Source organism: Bolinopsis microptera, chromosome 7 (assembly GCF_026151205.1).
Source record: "Bolinopsis microptera isolate Bmic1 chromosome 7, MBARI_Bmic_1.0, whole genome shotgun sequence".
NCBI lineage: Eukaryota > Metazoa > Ctenophora > Tentaculata > Lobata > Bolinopsidae > Bolinopsis > Bolinopsis microptera.
This window is the reverse complement of record NC_087078.1, coordinates 17,381,821-17,398,913: the sequence shown is the minus strand read 5'-3', so window position 1 is coordinate 17,398,913 and position 17,093 is coordinate 17,381,821. Positions and strand designations below refer to the sequence as shown.

Here is a 17,093-nt window from a genome sequence, read left to right as displayed (position 1 = left end):
GGATTAGATATTTTCAGGGAAAGGTTGGAAATTTCCTAAAAAGTAGAACAAATTCAAAGGTTAATTGTGGCTTGAATCCTAGAACCGACCAATCAATTGGATCACAAATCGACCGTATAAGACGATCGATTAAAGCCGTAATTCAAATTAACCCTGCTTTAACTTGTCGGAGGGAGCTAAGCTTAACTGTTTGTACTGTTAACCCCTACCGATTAAGTATTTTAAAGTCAGCACCATATAACTATTATACTGTACCGTATGAGCATATATATATACTAGCTCACTCCCTCCGCCCGCTCCTTGTAATAGGACAAATCATGATCAACTATTCCAAAAAGTTGTTAAAACGTTTTCTCTAGTAGCTGAGACGTGCGATGAGCTATGTGAATTGTGAACGGTATAGCTCCACCTTATAGTTACAATTTCTCCCTTTCGATCAGAATTCGTTTAACTGGTCACTGGGTTAACCCCGCAATATGAATAACGTCCCCCACGTGACCTTGGTGCTAGCATCTGATTGGAGGGCGGTGGCATCCCCTTTATGTTTGGAGATTGTGGTTGTTACATAAAGTTTGTTTAAAATGTATGCTTTCTAGCTGGTAAGGCGACGATGTGTTACTGGTGTTGTGGGAAGCGAACAGTTGGCAACCATCCCTAAACTAGCTCCAGCTAAGGGTGTACTCAGTACTTAAGTAGGCGAACTTTATTGTATTTCCTGGCAGATTTGATCAGCTTTTCAGTTGAATCGTCAGTTGAGTGAGTATTTGGTCAGTCATTTTAGTTTCATGGATCACATAATACTTACGCCGGAAGTCGTTGAGCTGGTCTGAATTCTGCAGACCTCTGCTTTACCATTTTGCTGTTTAGACACTAGTTTAGCTTGCAGATCAAGCTAACTGAACCGAGAACGTTCTTTATTGAGTAAATCAAGAATTCGTTCTTTATTGGTCTACGCGTTTATTATGTAACCCTATTAATATTAAGAATTATATTTTCTAGAAGAATTTGATTCGAAGAATCATATAAGGTCAACTGTAGCGCTTTACGGGTTAATTATGCCGAGAGACGTTGATCATGACCTTGTTAGTAGATTCAGCTCAGTAGAGCAGTTGTACAGAGAGTCACCACCATTCCACCAGTCAACCCTCCTCACTCGTCAGTCTATATTGTTTTCAGTGAAATGTTTATCCAATACCTCCTCCTACAGTCTTTGTAGCCGTACACTTTTCGGCGTGTCCTTCCAGAGGCTTCTACAAATTAAGTTTTAGACGCCTGGAATCAGCTTTTTGTCACGTCACACGTATCTCAGAGATCTAGTCACTGTAATGCCTGTATTTACTGCAATCCCGGAATATGCCCGGCAGAAACCAGGACAGTAATCGGAGTCCATCGGACCTAAAAGTGAGATTGTGTCACGCTTGTAAAGTCTGGTGAACAAAGCAGGACTTAAAGCACTGGCACCAGGGTTTTCGGGCTGACACTAATAAGGCACCTACCTCTTCTACCAACTGAATTTTTGACAGGTCATTAGGTGTCACGTGGTGGAGTTGGCGGCCTCTGATTGGTTAGTGTCGTGCAAACTGACCCCCTACTGGTGGTTGGGTGCTCAATTTTTTAAGAGGCCCATTACAGAGAACACATATTATATCCTGCTAAACATTACCCCTACCCGGACCCTTTCAGACTTACTGTCTTTGGTACTTTTTACACGTTCCTACCATTGGTTCGCGCACTACATCACGTGACCCTCCCGGTTACCATCGCAACACACGTGCACAAATCACGTGGTCCGCGAGCTCTTGCTCGGTACGCGAGGTAGGAGCGGTATTTATAATGCTACTTCGCGACTTGGATAGTGTGTTTGAAATCTAGTTCATTTTGACAACTTGCTGACAAATGCTGAGATAGTGTTCGGAGTGTGGGTGTGAGTGTGCGATGTGTTCGACTTCGTCTCGGGACGCCCCGTTAAGTGTTGAAAATCTTGTGTCATAACAAAACTCTAGCTGCTTCACCCCCGCTTATCTTGTATTTTTTTCTATGGGTACCTCGGTTTTCTCTTTGTATTCTGAGGGGGGTTTCTCAGGCTTTATATTTTGTTTTGGGGCAACCTTTTGAGGCTTAATCCGTGTCCTTGGATACCGGTAACCATTAGCTATTTCCACGGAGCCAATAAACATCAAAGGCATTAAAATACTAGTTGGAAGCGTTTCCCGTGTGTCACTAGAAGAAAAACCTTAAGTGAGGACTATTTTATTTCAATTTATATCGTTGCAAGTTTAACCTTAGGTCGTTGAAGTATCTCAAAATTTCATGTTCCAAATCTCATGTCGCACGTGCGATTTTACATGCACAAAGAATTCATAAAGAAACCAATCTATATCCAATTTTAAAGTGGTTTTTCATTGGCCAGTGGAATGGGGACACAACCATGCGCAAGATTAGCGTTAACCGGTTTTTCAAAGTTCCAAAGTGGAGCTATCTCTTTACCTGCTGTATTTAACCGTTAATATAATGCGGCGAAAATAATAAAATACCCTTATACCTTTATTTAATTAAATTTTATCAGTACCACTAAATCCACCCGATCTATTCTCACAACACTACATATTCTCATAATTAACTAATCCACCTCAGCGCTAATTAATCGTTTTCACCCTTTTAACATTTCCCAAACAAGTACTTTGTTTCACCTGCAAAGTTGGCCCCCTACCCAGCATTGTATCTGATCACTTGATAAAGTGTGAAAATACGTCCCCTTTCACACCGTTATTAGGGGTCCTTTTATCTATACCTCCCTATACCTGGTTCTCTAATTGAATCCTTGTAATCATTTAATTTTTGTCTTTTAATCCTTGGGAAATGGCAAGATCTCCCTTTTTGAGCGCCTGAGGTGTGATTATAATCTTGGGAAAGAGTCAAGAAAGAGTTGCAAAATTTTCACAGTTCTCGACTTGATAAGATCTGCCAATGCGGAAGTTTAAATTGGAAGTTATGACTTCGAATCAGAGATAATCTCACCGGGTGTCAGATATTTTGAAGTTAACCAAAATTAGATCAGACAATTTAAGAAATCAGATTCGTTACATTATCTATCTCGTGAGTAGGCGATTCTTTCATCTTTTAAATCCCCTATCTGATTCCACCTTGTCAATTATTGGCATCAATTAAATGTATCAGAGTGCCAACAGCTAAAGTCCCAATCAATATGATTTCTGTTAACAAATCAGCCTGATTTTCGGTAATTGAAATCCGATTCTCATCAGATTTGTGGCAAATGATGTGTCGTTTTGAATATCCAGGGTAACGGGTCACGTGACACGTGTAGACTGTTCATGTTTCAATTTGTCTGAGAACTTGGAGCTATAATATTATTTTATCTGTCTAATAACATAGTAGTGTTATTAGATAATCAATAAAGCAGAATGACACTTTTAATTATGTAATTGCTGTAGTGTGAGTCAGAAATAGTTGAAAGGCACCTCAAATTAAAAACTCTTTGTGATTGGGTAAAAATACGTGATATAATAACATCCATAAAATATCATCCCCTCTCCTGCTTATATTAGGACACATTCTAATGTAATAAAATTGATGATTCAAATGTTACAAAGATATATCTAAATTTATAATAATCTTATTTTATGATATCTAAAGAATATACCTCTAAATTAATAATATTTGTTTTTAAAGAATATGCATCTAATGTTATATTTAGTGTTATATTTATGTATTAATGTTATATTATGTTATAATAATGTTATATTATGTTATATTAATGTTATATAATTGTAATAGGAAGACCAGCGCGGCAGTTTGATGCCAGTAGACATATCTGTGCAGCAGAGTAAACTAGATTTGTTGAGGATGCCTAAACTCGAAGCTATGGATATGGTGAGTACAATTGTGGTGTTTATTCTTTAAAAACTTTCCGCTCCGGACCAGCCTTTGGTTAACTTGGTCCCGGAGCTAGATTCCCTTGGCCTTGAAATGCTCGAATAACCACTGACTTGACTACAGTGACGCTAACCGTTAAACTGACAGACAACCTTTAGCTAAAGACGACATACATCTGACATTATTACCTCATTCTTTCTCAATTCTCAGTTCTCAGAATTAGGTACTGTTAAATCGTTGGAGTATAAGTTGTAACTAAAATTCGTGTTTTTATACATAACTACTTTGGTGTTATATAACAACTACTTTAGTATTGTTTAACCTGTTTACCATACCTAATTAGTCATAATTAAACTTTATCGTGGTAACAATAATGTAGATAGTTGATTGGATAAATCTTGTTGGTGGTATGGTTTCCACCCACCTTGGCCATGTCAGTTCACTGAATCCCGGTATACCGTGGGACACTTTTAATGTTTTGTGTATAACTTCTCAACAATTCACGGTAAATCGGAGTACGTGGTAAACGGATAAGTGTACTTTTCACCAATTTAGCGAGCTACCATACGAGATGAGTCCCTGTCATCGTGAATCGCATTTTTAGTACCAACATTTTCACATCACTCCCATTTCATTTGATGACAACCATCATGAAAACTGTTAAAACACACCATGTCAACAGTTATTGAAGTTGAAGTAACTTATTATACTTTCCCACGAATGGTTAGCAGCTGTAATCGATAATCTGACGCTTTCTTTCAACGTTGAATAACCCGATGACCGAGCGTGTCCAACAATTTATTGTCGTTTAAATAAATGCGGGCCGTTTCTGTCTGATGAAGGTGAAGATAGCTCAACTTAAAATTAGAACAAGTCGTCAAGATGACGTGAGAGGAAGCAGTTGTATAACTATAAGTTATCAGGGTATTGTCAAACTGTTAGATCTTACATCTAGACATCGGCAGCCTGATATATATCCAGCTAGATCCGTATCTGACATTAAACGGGTTAAATGGTAGGTAGATGACGGCCGATCTGCCATTTAGTGGCTTACCCCGCTAAACTGGAGTTCGGAGGTGCGAGGAAGTGATCGACCAGACTATCCCTCAATATCTAACAAAGATTTCATCTGGAATATTATGTTACGGACCATTAATATTTCGGGTTCCATCTAGTTATCCTAGTGGTCGCGGAGCCCAACAATGCTTCCTTGATTGGGTCTGATTAGTCGGATTTTGTAGTAGAGATTTTTGAAATTTCTGATTGGATTCTCGTTAGACTTGGTTTTTGAGTTGAGCAAATCTTTAAAGCTAATCAGACAGTAATATCTGTATACTTAAAAGCCCTGTCACAACCGTCTTGATTTTTAGGTAGATATGTCTTCGAGTTCTTGGTAACCTTTTCCGTAGAAATAAACACAAAGTTGCATGACGTCTCTTAGTACAAGACTTTGGACATATAGAAAGAGCAAACATGCAGATCGTATTTAATTGTTTGCCTTAATTGACCTTTTCATGTAAATCGTACCAATTCCCCTGGCATCTAATGAATGATACTGCCTCGCCTACCTCTATTGCGGTCTATTGGTCTTGTGATAACTATCACTTATTTGATTGGTAAACCCAGAACTGAAGCTCGATCGTGATTGGCTATAAGGTTGGATAGTAAGGCGGATCCTAGGGCAAATTTACCTTGAAACTGTGATTAATGTGACCTGCATGCTCATTCAGTTTTCAAGTTGTCCGAAACTTGCGTTCGACACTTTTATTTATCATCCTTATTTATTCTCCCTATTCCGATAAGTTGACTTATCTTAAAGGTGTTAAAGATCTCCGGAAAACTCTCCCACAGGAAAACGGCAAAGTTGGTTAAGCTCTCCCTCTATCTTGCCGTGTAAAAATCCCGCGGTTCTGCTAAAATCATATCATGGTTTACCGCCTTTTAAATTGATCGAATTTCTACCTTAAATACTCATGGGAATAAAGAATTACGATTAAACAGAGTCCCTCGCCATGATCCCTTAAAATCGTATTTAGTCTGGTTTTTGCCGCTAGTCGATGTGATGATTGTTGACGCCATTATAGAGTTGGTAAGCGTTTAGCAAGGTGGCGAATTGGTCACATGACAGGCCAGTATGTATGCTGATTGGTCGCCGGTCTCGTCTCCGGTCCTGATCAGATCCTCGTTAAGGACCTGATCAAGTAATCAGGCATTGAGAGAAGCCCCCACACTGCGTGTGATACCTGTGAGAAACGCACCCCCTCACGTGATTCGAGTACACGGATTCAGCGGTCACGTGACATGAGGTTTGATTACGTCACCACGCTACGCGCGGTCACGTGGGAATTATTTCACCTCAATGGACCGTGGCGGGTATATAGTCTGTCTGGAGTCATTACCCTACACTTTATCGGGCCAGCAGCTTACCACCACCAGACTGGGGCTTTGTTTACTTCCGTAGTATTTCCACTACACCTTTAGCTGCTGAGATCCTGATATGAGCAGTGTACCTTACTGCCATCCTATCACTGCCGTTTTGTTCAACTTGTTGCTTTGCTTCGTTTGATTTTTAAGGGTTTCTGTCGACTGTAAATACGTTAAACGGGATTTGTTTAGTTTAATCCACCTTTACCAACCGCTGGTCTTCTTTTTTACTTTCATTGTTATGAAAATCATCGAACTTCTAACCATCTCCAAAAATAGTTGTCAAAATGATCAAGTGTGAATCGCAATCCAGTTTTATCGAGCTGAGCGGGTGCAGTATTCCGTCCTTTTGTTCTGATGTCTACAACCTGTCCTCCACTTTCCACGATCAGACCCAACCACTCTCTGGTGACCTCCCGCCCTCCTTCCCCATGAAGAGAGAACGACACCTCACACCGCCACTACTCGTGTCTCCGACTGTAAGTTCAACTTGATCTTTGATAAACTGATGAGAATATCGCCAACTTAATAACTCTCGGTTTGATACTACTTTAATGAGACCTTCGTTTTAATCGTTGTAGCTGTACTTAATTTTACAATCTCCAATAAATACTTTAAGTTTATATCGCTAAAAGAGCTCGAGGTTATTATTGCTTTTACTACTATTAGCCAGCTACCGAAGTAAGCTTATTTTGTTAAAACACACATCTCATGCGTTTACACTGACATACTAATTATTAATGCGTCTGTCGGATTGGCCGAATTCACGGCCAAATGTGGGCGGTTGCAATACCGTCCGGGGATTATTGGGATAGGCCTGTGTGACATCTGTCCGTAGAATTGATATTTTTAACACCAGCAAAATATCACGATTCCCTGCCGTAATTTTGCTAAACTAAGTAGCTATGTGGCTTCCCATATGAGTTCGGCGATTCATGGTATTATTTGATGCTATATCCATGTACGATAGAAATCTTGCCTTATATGGGAGGAATAGTGACCGGATTGAATTTGTAGAGGTCGAGCAAGTATTCTATTAATTTCGGATCCGATCATGAGTCGAATAGGTATTTTGCAGAATGACGTATGTTGAATAGCAGCTATTTTGGCACCTAATTCGACCAAATTATGACCGCGGCCATCCACAAAGTCCGAGAAATAATTCTCAGATTTTCCCTACAACCCCATTTTATTGTCAGCAAGTTTTGTCAGTAATTTACATTCTTTGTCAATTCTGACAGATAGTTCTGTCCAACCTTTTGCCCCACTCCCATTTTCCTCCCCATACTGACCACTGTTTCGACTTAGTTTTGGGCACGAAACGTAACACCATTTGTCTTCACCCAACATAGGTTGTCCACAACCAAATCGTGTAGCGCTGATTGATTGGCCGTAATTGGGTATTATCCAGTGCTAGACATGGTAAGTGTGACTTATAAACAACTTGACCAAGTGTCAAGTTTTCACCCTTGTTGGATCCCAGTTTACAAGTGTCAAAACAGTGTTGAAATACCATCTACCCATTGGGCCACCTCCTTGACCCCCGCCCTTTTGATTGGGTGCCAGCTTAACACTGACTCGGACTGCGTGAAGTGCTCCTAAATGCCTATTGAAATTAAAATTGACCGAGCCCTAGTTTTAGGTCAATTACTGGAATTGAGGTTGAAATAATCTAGACGATTTAAAACCAGGACCCTGGGTATCCTCTAATAGTTTATAAACAGACAAATCTCTCGGTCAGTATCGTTACTTCTGTTTAATTCTTCCGCGGATTTTTGTTGATGGGACTCGACTATATGTCAAGCAATCCTTGATTTCTCCTTGAGGAATCATAATCATAGTTCCCAATGTCTCAATATTGAAGCTCAGCTAGGCCGATAACTCATTATGTTTCTTAAATTAGCAAGTTATTATTAGTGTACCTTTCTTGACACCATCCCTTCGCTCCAATCAGCTCCACTGTGATATTGCGACTGATTGGTTACTTTGTCGTGATTGTTTCCATTTTTGACGTCAATACCGCGTCGAAGAGCTTTTATTTTGAGAAATTAATTTTTGCTATCTTTCATATTCGAGAGAAACGAAGTTATGCTTCCTTTTATGCGCTTACTTGAATTAGTCTTCACTAGCCCGACATAATTAATAGAATATCGCTAAGTATATCATAAGGCATCAGGTTTATCGGTCAACACAAAAATCATGTAAATAAATTCAAGAGTAACGTTGCGTAGTGTTATCTGGTTAAAACGTTGAATATTCGTAGACAGCTCCAATACAGCGATCTTTGATTTGATTGGATTAAGTCCGCGACGACTTGGTTAAACTTGAAGCTTTCCGGTTCTACCTTGAAAGGAATAAACCAGCGCTGCATATACGGGGCATTAGACCTGATTATATTTATATAGGTCTACCTAGTTTCAAGGTTAGCGTATATTACTGCTGAAGGTTAGCTGGGCTAGACTTGACAACCCTGTCCTTGCTGATGGTATAAAGTTACCAAATCATTAGAAGCATACTAAATTTAAACTTTCATGGGGCAACCATTTATCGGTTCTTGCTTGAACACACCGTAGGAAGCGCCCTGATTGGTTGGTTTGAAATCAATTTACAAGCCTGGACGCACGGGTCCTGTCAGCAGATAGAGAACCAGATAGACCAACTTGAACTATCCGATCTATCTGGACGTTCCTAATTTGATTTGGACAGCGGTTATGGCAGGTTTCTAATTGATGTGCTCCTATTTAGGTGACCCGAACTCTACTTTTTCTTCCATTGTTCTTGACAACGCACCATGGGTTCTTTCTCGGTGCTTGCTCGCTCAAGAGTTTGTTTGTCATGTGTCTGAGGGGTTGTAGGTTATGTGTCTCCGAGCAATATGTCTGACACATGCCATGCAGTATAATATCGTTGTAACTTCAATTGATCACACAATTCATACTTAATCTCGTATTAATCGCACATAATTTTAACCGTTACTTAGACAGACACTCCCGCGGTAATTCTTTATGGTTAAGGAATAAGGGAGGATGAAAAAATTGGTTTGAACTTTGACATGTTCACAGAATACACGACCATGTAACCAAATGAACCGACAAAAGACGAATGACATTCTCTAACTAAACTTAAAGCTAACAAAGAAGGATATGTAAATTGTAAAACTAACCCTGTATCTTCTCTCCAGTACTCGCAGAACATGTGGGCCCATGTAGAGGAGAACCCGAGCAAGAGGAGATGTATCGAGCAGGACACCAAGCTCCACCACATGATAGGTACGTTTATTTGTTTGTCTGTTTGTATGTTTGTCTGTTTTAATGTTTGTCTGTTTGTCTGTTTGGTTACTGTCTCAAATCTAGCTGCTGTCAGTAATTTCAACTCTGAGAAGGAAACGAGTTACGACTTCTCATATTTCGTAATCGCGTAGCACATTTACAACTTTCGGAAGCGGACTTTCCCGCGACAATTACCAAATGCGTTTGCCGGATATTGATTGATCAAATTAATCATCTGCAGGTAAAGTGTCACCCGGATCAGAGAATATTTCGCACTGCGACCAGGAAACAAAGGACACAAAAGTAACTCAGAAGAAGCGAGGAATATTCCCTAAGTCAGCAACCAACATAATGAAGGCATGGCTGTTCCAACATCTCACGGTTGGTGAAGTTTTTCTAATCACTTTCACATTAATTTACCTTTCGCCACTGGGCTACATGGCTTCTGTTGTGTTATATCACAGTATACTAGAGTTTCTGTAATTTATATCCAGCTTAACTTAACACAGGCTTGATTGATGAGTTGAGAAAAGCTATGTTGACAGATTTATACTTTTAAAACTTTAAGATGACTCCAGTTGTAGAACTAAAGGAAAATACAATTGTAGTTCGCTTTTAATGTTTTTCTACTGGACTGATTTTAGCGTGATAAAATAAATGGTCATTTGTCGTGTTAACACCCTAAAAATACATTCTTAACTCCCGTTCCTCCCCAGCACCCGTATCCGTCAGAAGACCAGAAAAGGGCCTTAGCACAGGACACCGGTCTCACTATTCTTCAAGTTAACAACTGGTACGTTGGGGTGACGATTACATCACTGGTGCAGTGTATTAAAACTCTCATACCTAGTTTTTAACTTTAAGTTAAGGCTCACATTATTCTAATTATACCATCGCTAACTGTGTGTTGCCTACCTAGCTCAAACATTCTAATCTCCCGTATCTTCCAGGTTCATCAATGCTCGAAGGAGAATAGTCCAGCCAATGATCGACGCTTCCAACCGAACAGGAAAAGCTCCTGTCGTCACAGTCTTCAAATCCCGTCGGAGGAAACCAAGTGGTGGAATGATCCATTCTCCAGTGGGCCCGGGCATCAGAGCTCCACCCCCACTCAACATGAGTCCTAACATGCCGCAGACTATTGCTATTAACCCAACCATCAACAACAACTACTACGGAGACTTCGCTCTAATCTCGGTACGTGTGTGATATTTAAATTTTAAATACATCTTTTAACTTTAAGTATTTTGATAGTTTTATATCAAGTAATATAGCTAAAACCTGCCATTTAAATTGTGTCACTCTTAAATGCTATGAACACTTTTGATGTCCTCTGATTATCTAATTGAAGGTCGGCCTTTCGATAAACTCTGAGAGTTCGTCAATCTACAGACTATTTAATATATTACACTACGCAGGCATTCATATCATGATTAATCCTTTAACTTCCATTGCCTGCTTCCTCCAATTTTAATACCTTATCGCTGCACCGTACTTATCATTGTTGCGCAATTCAAATTCTGCGTGATTTGATTGGTCTGATAACTGTGATAATATTATATATATATAATATAATATCATGATATAATATATGTATATCTAATAGTAATATATACTATATAGCATGGAATTGTCTGTCCCCAATCCTGACAATTTTTGTCCGTAATTCTGGGAATAAAGGGTTGAGCAATCGCCAATCGTTTAGCATAAATAACGTGGGCATATTTTTTAAACGACTGCGACAATGAAATCATATTTCCCATTTAACTAAGATTACCAAAAATCTATAAAATATTGATTACTACACTTACAGTCCTTATTATATTCTATAAACAAGCTTCTGCCAACTATGTTATCTAAAGATGTGATAGAAAATCAAAGTTTTTAAAATTAAAACACTGTGATCGTCTAAAAAGCTTCAAGAACATATATCTGCTAGCTTTTAAAGTGTGACGCAAATGCAATAGCACTCAATACCAGTCACTCGGCAGTATTAATAACAAGGTGACAATCAATACCAGTGAACCGCCCAAATTTTATATATATTTTACAGTGCAACCCATAAAATTAAACTTGCTTCTTTGCTTCGAATTTTAAATCGCACACCTCTCGATCATACACCTTTTTGTTTTCAACGATAATTGATTATTGCTCCCCCGAAATAAAGAACCAATAAAAACGCTCGAACGCAATTGCCTGCTTCAAGATTAACCAATAGAGAGCTTGGCGTGAAAAAGCGTTTAATACTTAAATAATAATGATGCTTTGAGGACACAGCCGTTAAATGGTAATATATAATGGTAATGGTTCCACCGAATTTATTAACATTAAGATATTGGCATCGCCAGTAATTCATCAACTTTGGTTAATGAACAAGTGATTGGGAGGTAATTTAAGGTAGAGTTATCCTAAACATTTGAAGCGATGAAAGCTTGGGTGCCCCTCTCACCCAAATTTTTCGCATTCAAATCAATGGCAAATAAATTAAATTAATAGCAAATTAAATAAATGGCAAGCAAATAAGTCTAATTCTGCCGCCCTACATTTGTGTTACCCAAATTTATTGAGCACAAAGTTTTGGCACACAAATGTTTGGGTACTAAGCTATAACGTCATGTCTTATGGTATATGACGTCACAACTTGAAGCACATAACGTCACGTCTAAAAAGAGATGACATCACGTGGCCAATAGGTACAATAATACCCGGAAATGTCTAGGTCAGCCGGCTCTGGCGGGGGCTCCAGCCGATCTGTAGGATGTGGAATAGTCTACTAGTCTAGGAGTCTGGGTGCCAAGTTGTTGAGCTCACTATAAGGTGTAGTGTACGTGTGTGTGTATCGTCTGGTGCAGGACCTGTTGGCGGAGCTTGAAGACACTAGGTCATTTGTTGGCTAGGAAGTCGTTAGAAAAAAAGGCTCTGATACCAGTATCACGCCCAATTTTTGTTGATCTATCTGATCAATCTCCTCTGTCGTTTTCCTGAAGTAAAGAATGATCATATTTCTCTCTATAAATCTCCCCGCGTTCTGTATGGGAATATATTCTCAACAAATAGTCGATGATCTTAGCCCAAAGCTGGGTGGGGCTTGCCAGTTGTAACTTTGCGAGAGCTATGCGACACAGACCGAGGGTCAATGGCTGAGGCAGATCACGTGATCCCTTCGAGCGGATCACGTGACACTACGTGTGACGTGTGTTTCTCTTAAAATTACTGTACCCTGATTTTTGTAACTCCACAAACAAGGTGCTGACAGGATTTGTACTGTGCCGGTCACTGTTGGCAGGCATGTATTCACTTATAGCGGCACTTTTTTGCCAAATAATAATGCAAGAAGCGGATGCCCTCGAGGCGCACTGCACCTTTTGTTATAGCCGAGTTTTAACTCACAGCTTTCCCCTGAATTCTCCTCACAGAGCTGGCTTTAATGTGAGGATTCTCTACCATATAAGAATTATTGTGGATGCACTTGTAGCGATACATCGAATGAGAGAGAAGTAAGAATATGTCTTTTAATAGGCCGGCCAGTTTGTTAAATCATCAATAAATGTATGTTAATAGTTAAATCGGCAAAACTGTATTGTCTTTACAGTTGAAATTCTCCTACTAAACTTAAATCATTGTATGTGCCCCAAAATATCTGTATGAATTATCAAAGGGATATTAATGACTTCATCTACGAATCAGGAGGGTTTTGAGCGGGGCAAAAGCTTTGAAATAAATCTCTAGATCACAGTTTTAAATTGAGCAAGCTTTATCTGGTGACAGACCCCACCGCTAAAGAAAAAAAATTCCTTCCCCACGAATCTTAGCAGACATCACAGTAACATAGAAACCATTTACAACCATAACTAGGACCCAAATTAGGGCCTCAAGTAAAGTTGAAAATTCAGAATTTAATTGTATAGATATTCTAACCAACCCTCTCTCCACAGGACCCACACTGTATGACGGGATCAGGACCGTACGTAGCTCCTCCCTGTACCACTACTGGTCCTCACTCCCCCTACTCCAACCAGTGCTACAATGGAACATGAGGACATCTCCCTACTTCGGACAGGTTAGCATCTATGTTGTTTTTTAACAGAAATCTTCAGTTAGCAGCTGGTATATTTTGAATTCGGCTGATATAATTTGAATTTTTCGCTGCTGTTTTCTTATGAGGGTAGTAAGTCTCTATAAAGCACCTAGAATTTTATAGAGTATAAACTGCTCCCACTGCGTTAGGATACCTTATATGGACATGTCATAGGGTAGTTGATACCGTACTTGTGTCTTGGGGCCCTCGTATCTTGCAAATGGTGCTGTTAGCTGTAGTGATGCTGTTTTGTAAGTCCAGACGCTGAGTCTACCCCAACTGATTAGAGATTGATCACAGTGATAACATTATAGCTGTCTATATTATCTGTCCGTCACCTAAAGTGTGAAGTGAGCGTGAAGTAGCAGTCACGTGAGCCTTATCTGTAAGGCGTGGGAGAGTTGGACAGATCGTCCTCTGTGCACGTGGATCATGGCTCCTTGAGCAGTCCGTCACCTCGGAGGGATGATAATAGCTGACACTCTAATTTGGGAAACCGAGCCCTGTTTTGCTGCTTTATCTAGGCCTGTTAATTGGGTCTGTCCAGACAGTAGTGATAACAAGGGCGGAAATAATGCATACGAATAAATATGGAGATGGGGAAGAGAACCATACTTGATTTGACACGTGACTATGCTTCTGGGATTTGATTGGTTAATAGTGGAAGCTGATTGGTTAAACCCTGTCACCTGACTGTTCAACTCTCTAACAGAGTTACTTACTATCTCTCTTATACAACGGATCACTAACGAACCCTTTTTTACCACAGAGTCCGATGATGTTCCCGACAAGTTCGAGCCCCTCCAACTTGACCCACCTCTCTCCGCCCCACCTACCCCCAAGTGCAGGACTCTCCCACCCCTCTTCCATGTACAACTCCACCAGTCCTGGATCCATGATGGCGACTAGTCAGAGCTACATTCCAGACTTTACTCCCGTTAGCCTCGGTCTCACTTCAGGTCCGTCAGGTAAATTTAGTTACAAATTAACAAATCTTTGACATGTTTAATTGTCTCGTTCCTACTGCTTTTAAGTCTTGTTTTTACTATCGACATTGATGGACTGTCCGAACTATTCAAATCAAAACAAGTTTCATTCACATCCTCAGATAATATGACCAGTTTAACGTCTCTCCAGGCCTCTCCATTGTACACAATACACACAATCCCAGACTCCTGAATCACAATTCTTACTGGATCCTGGCACAACCCTTAAAACATTGTGATGAATTGAGAATTGTTGTTGAAATGGCGCTGTATTTAAGGATACATTACACTGACTATTGTTGAAGTCTCTTCTACCTAGTCGGTAACAGATCCAATCTGTCACCTTTTGTCCGGATTAGTTGTTCTTTGCCCAGACACCGGCAGGACTGTGCTCTAGTTCCTCTACACTCCATAGTTCCTTGAAATTGTCCGTCTCCCTCTCTCTCTCAGTTGGGGGAGAGTTGGACACACTTCCTGGTAGACGCGGACACCCTGTTCATTTGTCATCAGCTCACTAACCACCACAATCGCGTCATATTCCAGCTACCAATCACACTGAGGTGTTTTGTTCACGTGACACCAAATAGCCAATCGTAACCCCGGGATCTCTTTCAGGCCTTCCAGCAGTGGATACAACCGTCAGATAGTTTCTCTACCACGTGACTTGAACCGTCACCATAACGACCTTATCTCGACATTATCTCTCGTGGTTACCATGACGATGTTATATATCACGTGATGATGCAGGAGAAGCTGATTTCTTTTGTGGGACTAGCACTAATTTATTTGATGAAAGTAACGAATGATTATATTATCATGATAGGTTTTAGATTTTTATTGCCTGAGATTTATTGAATGATAATTTTGAATATTTAACAACTAAGTAACGAGTAATATATTATGATTTTAGAATGATTGAGTTCGACATAATGAATATTATAAAGGAGCCCCCGTACATTAATGAATCTATGTGGAATCATTTTCAATTTTGTGGGCATAATATCGATGTTTCTTCGAAGGCTAAGGGTTTATTTGATTTTGGCGTCCACATTTGCCGTATGATTCATTAACAATGTGGACCCTATATTCTTAACTCAGTATTAAGCAATCATTTTATCATTGACAAACATCAACAGACTTTTTTAACTAATTTTAAAATATTCCAGACTAGTAGACGGTAGAAAGTACATTTTTAGCTGATGAAAATTTGGTGTTGACTTGCTGAATATTCTGTTTTATCATTTTATCCAAAGAATGGATGGCAAATTATTTTAGATTTACCGTACAAAATAGCCTTGGTGGTATATGGTACCTATAACAATAGTTTACATTATAACGCAGTGACTACTGCCTATAATAAGTATAGTCAGTGTTTCTTAAAAACACTGTCCTTCCCACGCTACTTGTCCGCCTGTGTGTGTGTGTAAATATGCTATTATAAGAACTCAATTGATCTATAACTGACTAAATGATTGTTTTATTTGTTTGAAACAGTGCAGATTAAGGAGACTAGTGACGAAGATGACTTCAATTCAGTAAAATTTCAAGCTTCAAGCTGACAAAGTGAAGCCACTGTCAGCAGTTGACTAATTAACGAATTCTACCCAGGAAAAGATAAACCGAAATCCTGGCACAGTCCCAGTGGCAGTGGTAAACTTGACCTTTTATAGTGCACCGATTTATAATTGTCGGTTGAGATCACTGATAGTTATAGTAGAGGGTATCACGTTACACAGTATGGGAATCAACTTGGGTTGTAAGTAGTAGGACAAAGTGAAGGGTTCACGTCGTTTTGCCCCAGAGCTTCATGCTCCAGGACCCTTGTCTCAACCCTAACCCTTGCCTCAGGCTCAACCGTAATGGAGTAAAAGCCTCTGGGACACATTGCTCTGGGATAGAGTGTTGTAGGAGTTGCCACGAGTTACGTGTCCCAGGTCCCTGTTTATCGAAGGCAAATTTAATACAACTTTAATGGATATGCCAAGAAGTTATATACCTATAACTTCTTGGCTGTATATATACACTTACAGTTGGGAAGTTATTCGATTGTTCAACGGGAATCGTTTCCCTAGTTTCCTTTAAAATATTGGGGATTTATATTTCTCATAGCTTCGTAATCACAAAAGTGCAATTATCCGACTGTGTCAAACCATGTATTTTAAAGTGGATCTTAATGCTTAAAAGTTAGGCGTACGCTATATCTGTACAGAAACCACATCCAATTTGATACGTATGAAATATGTAACAGACATGGTGTTCCCTGACGAGAAGAAAACAAGGGCTAATGGTATGGGGGATCGTGATAAGGGGATGACTTCGTTGACTAAGAGGGCTGAGTTAGATAAGTTTGGGGTGGGGGTTCAAAAAAGCCAAGATACTTAGTGCATAGTGGCTCTAGCGAACCTCACAATGTTTCTGTGTAAGGTGTGAGCTGGGCGTCTT

The 17,093-nt window shown here is 39.7% G+C and overlaps 2 protein-coding genes across 4 annotated transcripts in view; both read left to right on the top strand.

Annotated features, from left to right (window-relative positions):
• The window catches only part of LOC134818438 (myosin heavy chain, clone 203-like), a 192,939-nt gene that overhangs the window by 45,696 nt on the left and 130,150 nt on the right, over window positions 1-17,093 (top strand). The window lies entirely within an intron of this gene.
• On the top strand, window positions 3,800-15,395 carry LOC134818449 (homeobox protein Meis2-like). The gene is given in 9 exon segments (XM_063828015.1): window positions 3,800-3,891; window positions 9,500-9,587; window positions 9,829-9,968; window positions 10,304-10,380; window positions 10,538-10,784; window positions 13,523-13,613; window positions 13,616-13,647; window positions 14,435-14,633; window positions 15,267-15,395. Coding segments are annotated over 9 exon segments (981 nt in total). The 5' UTR covers window positions 3,800-3,816; the 3' UTR covers window positions 15,299-15,395.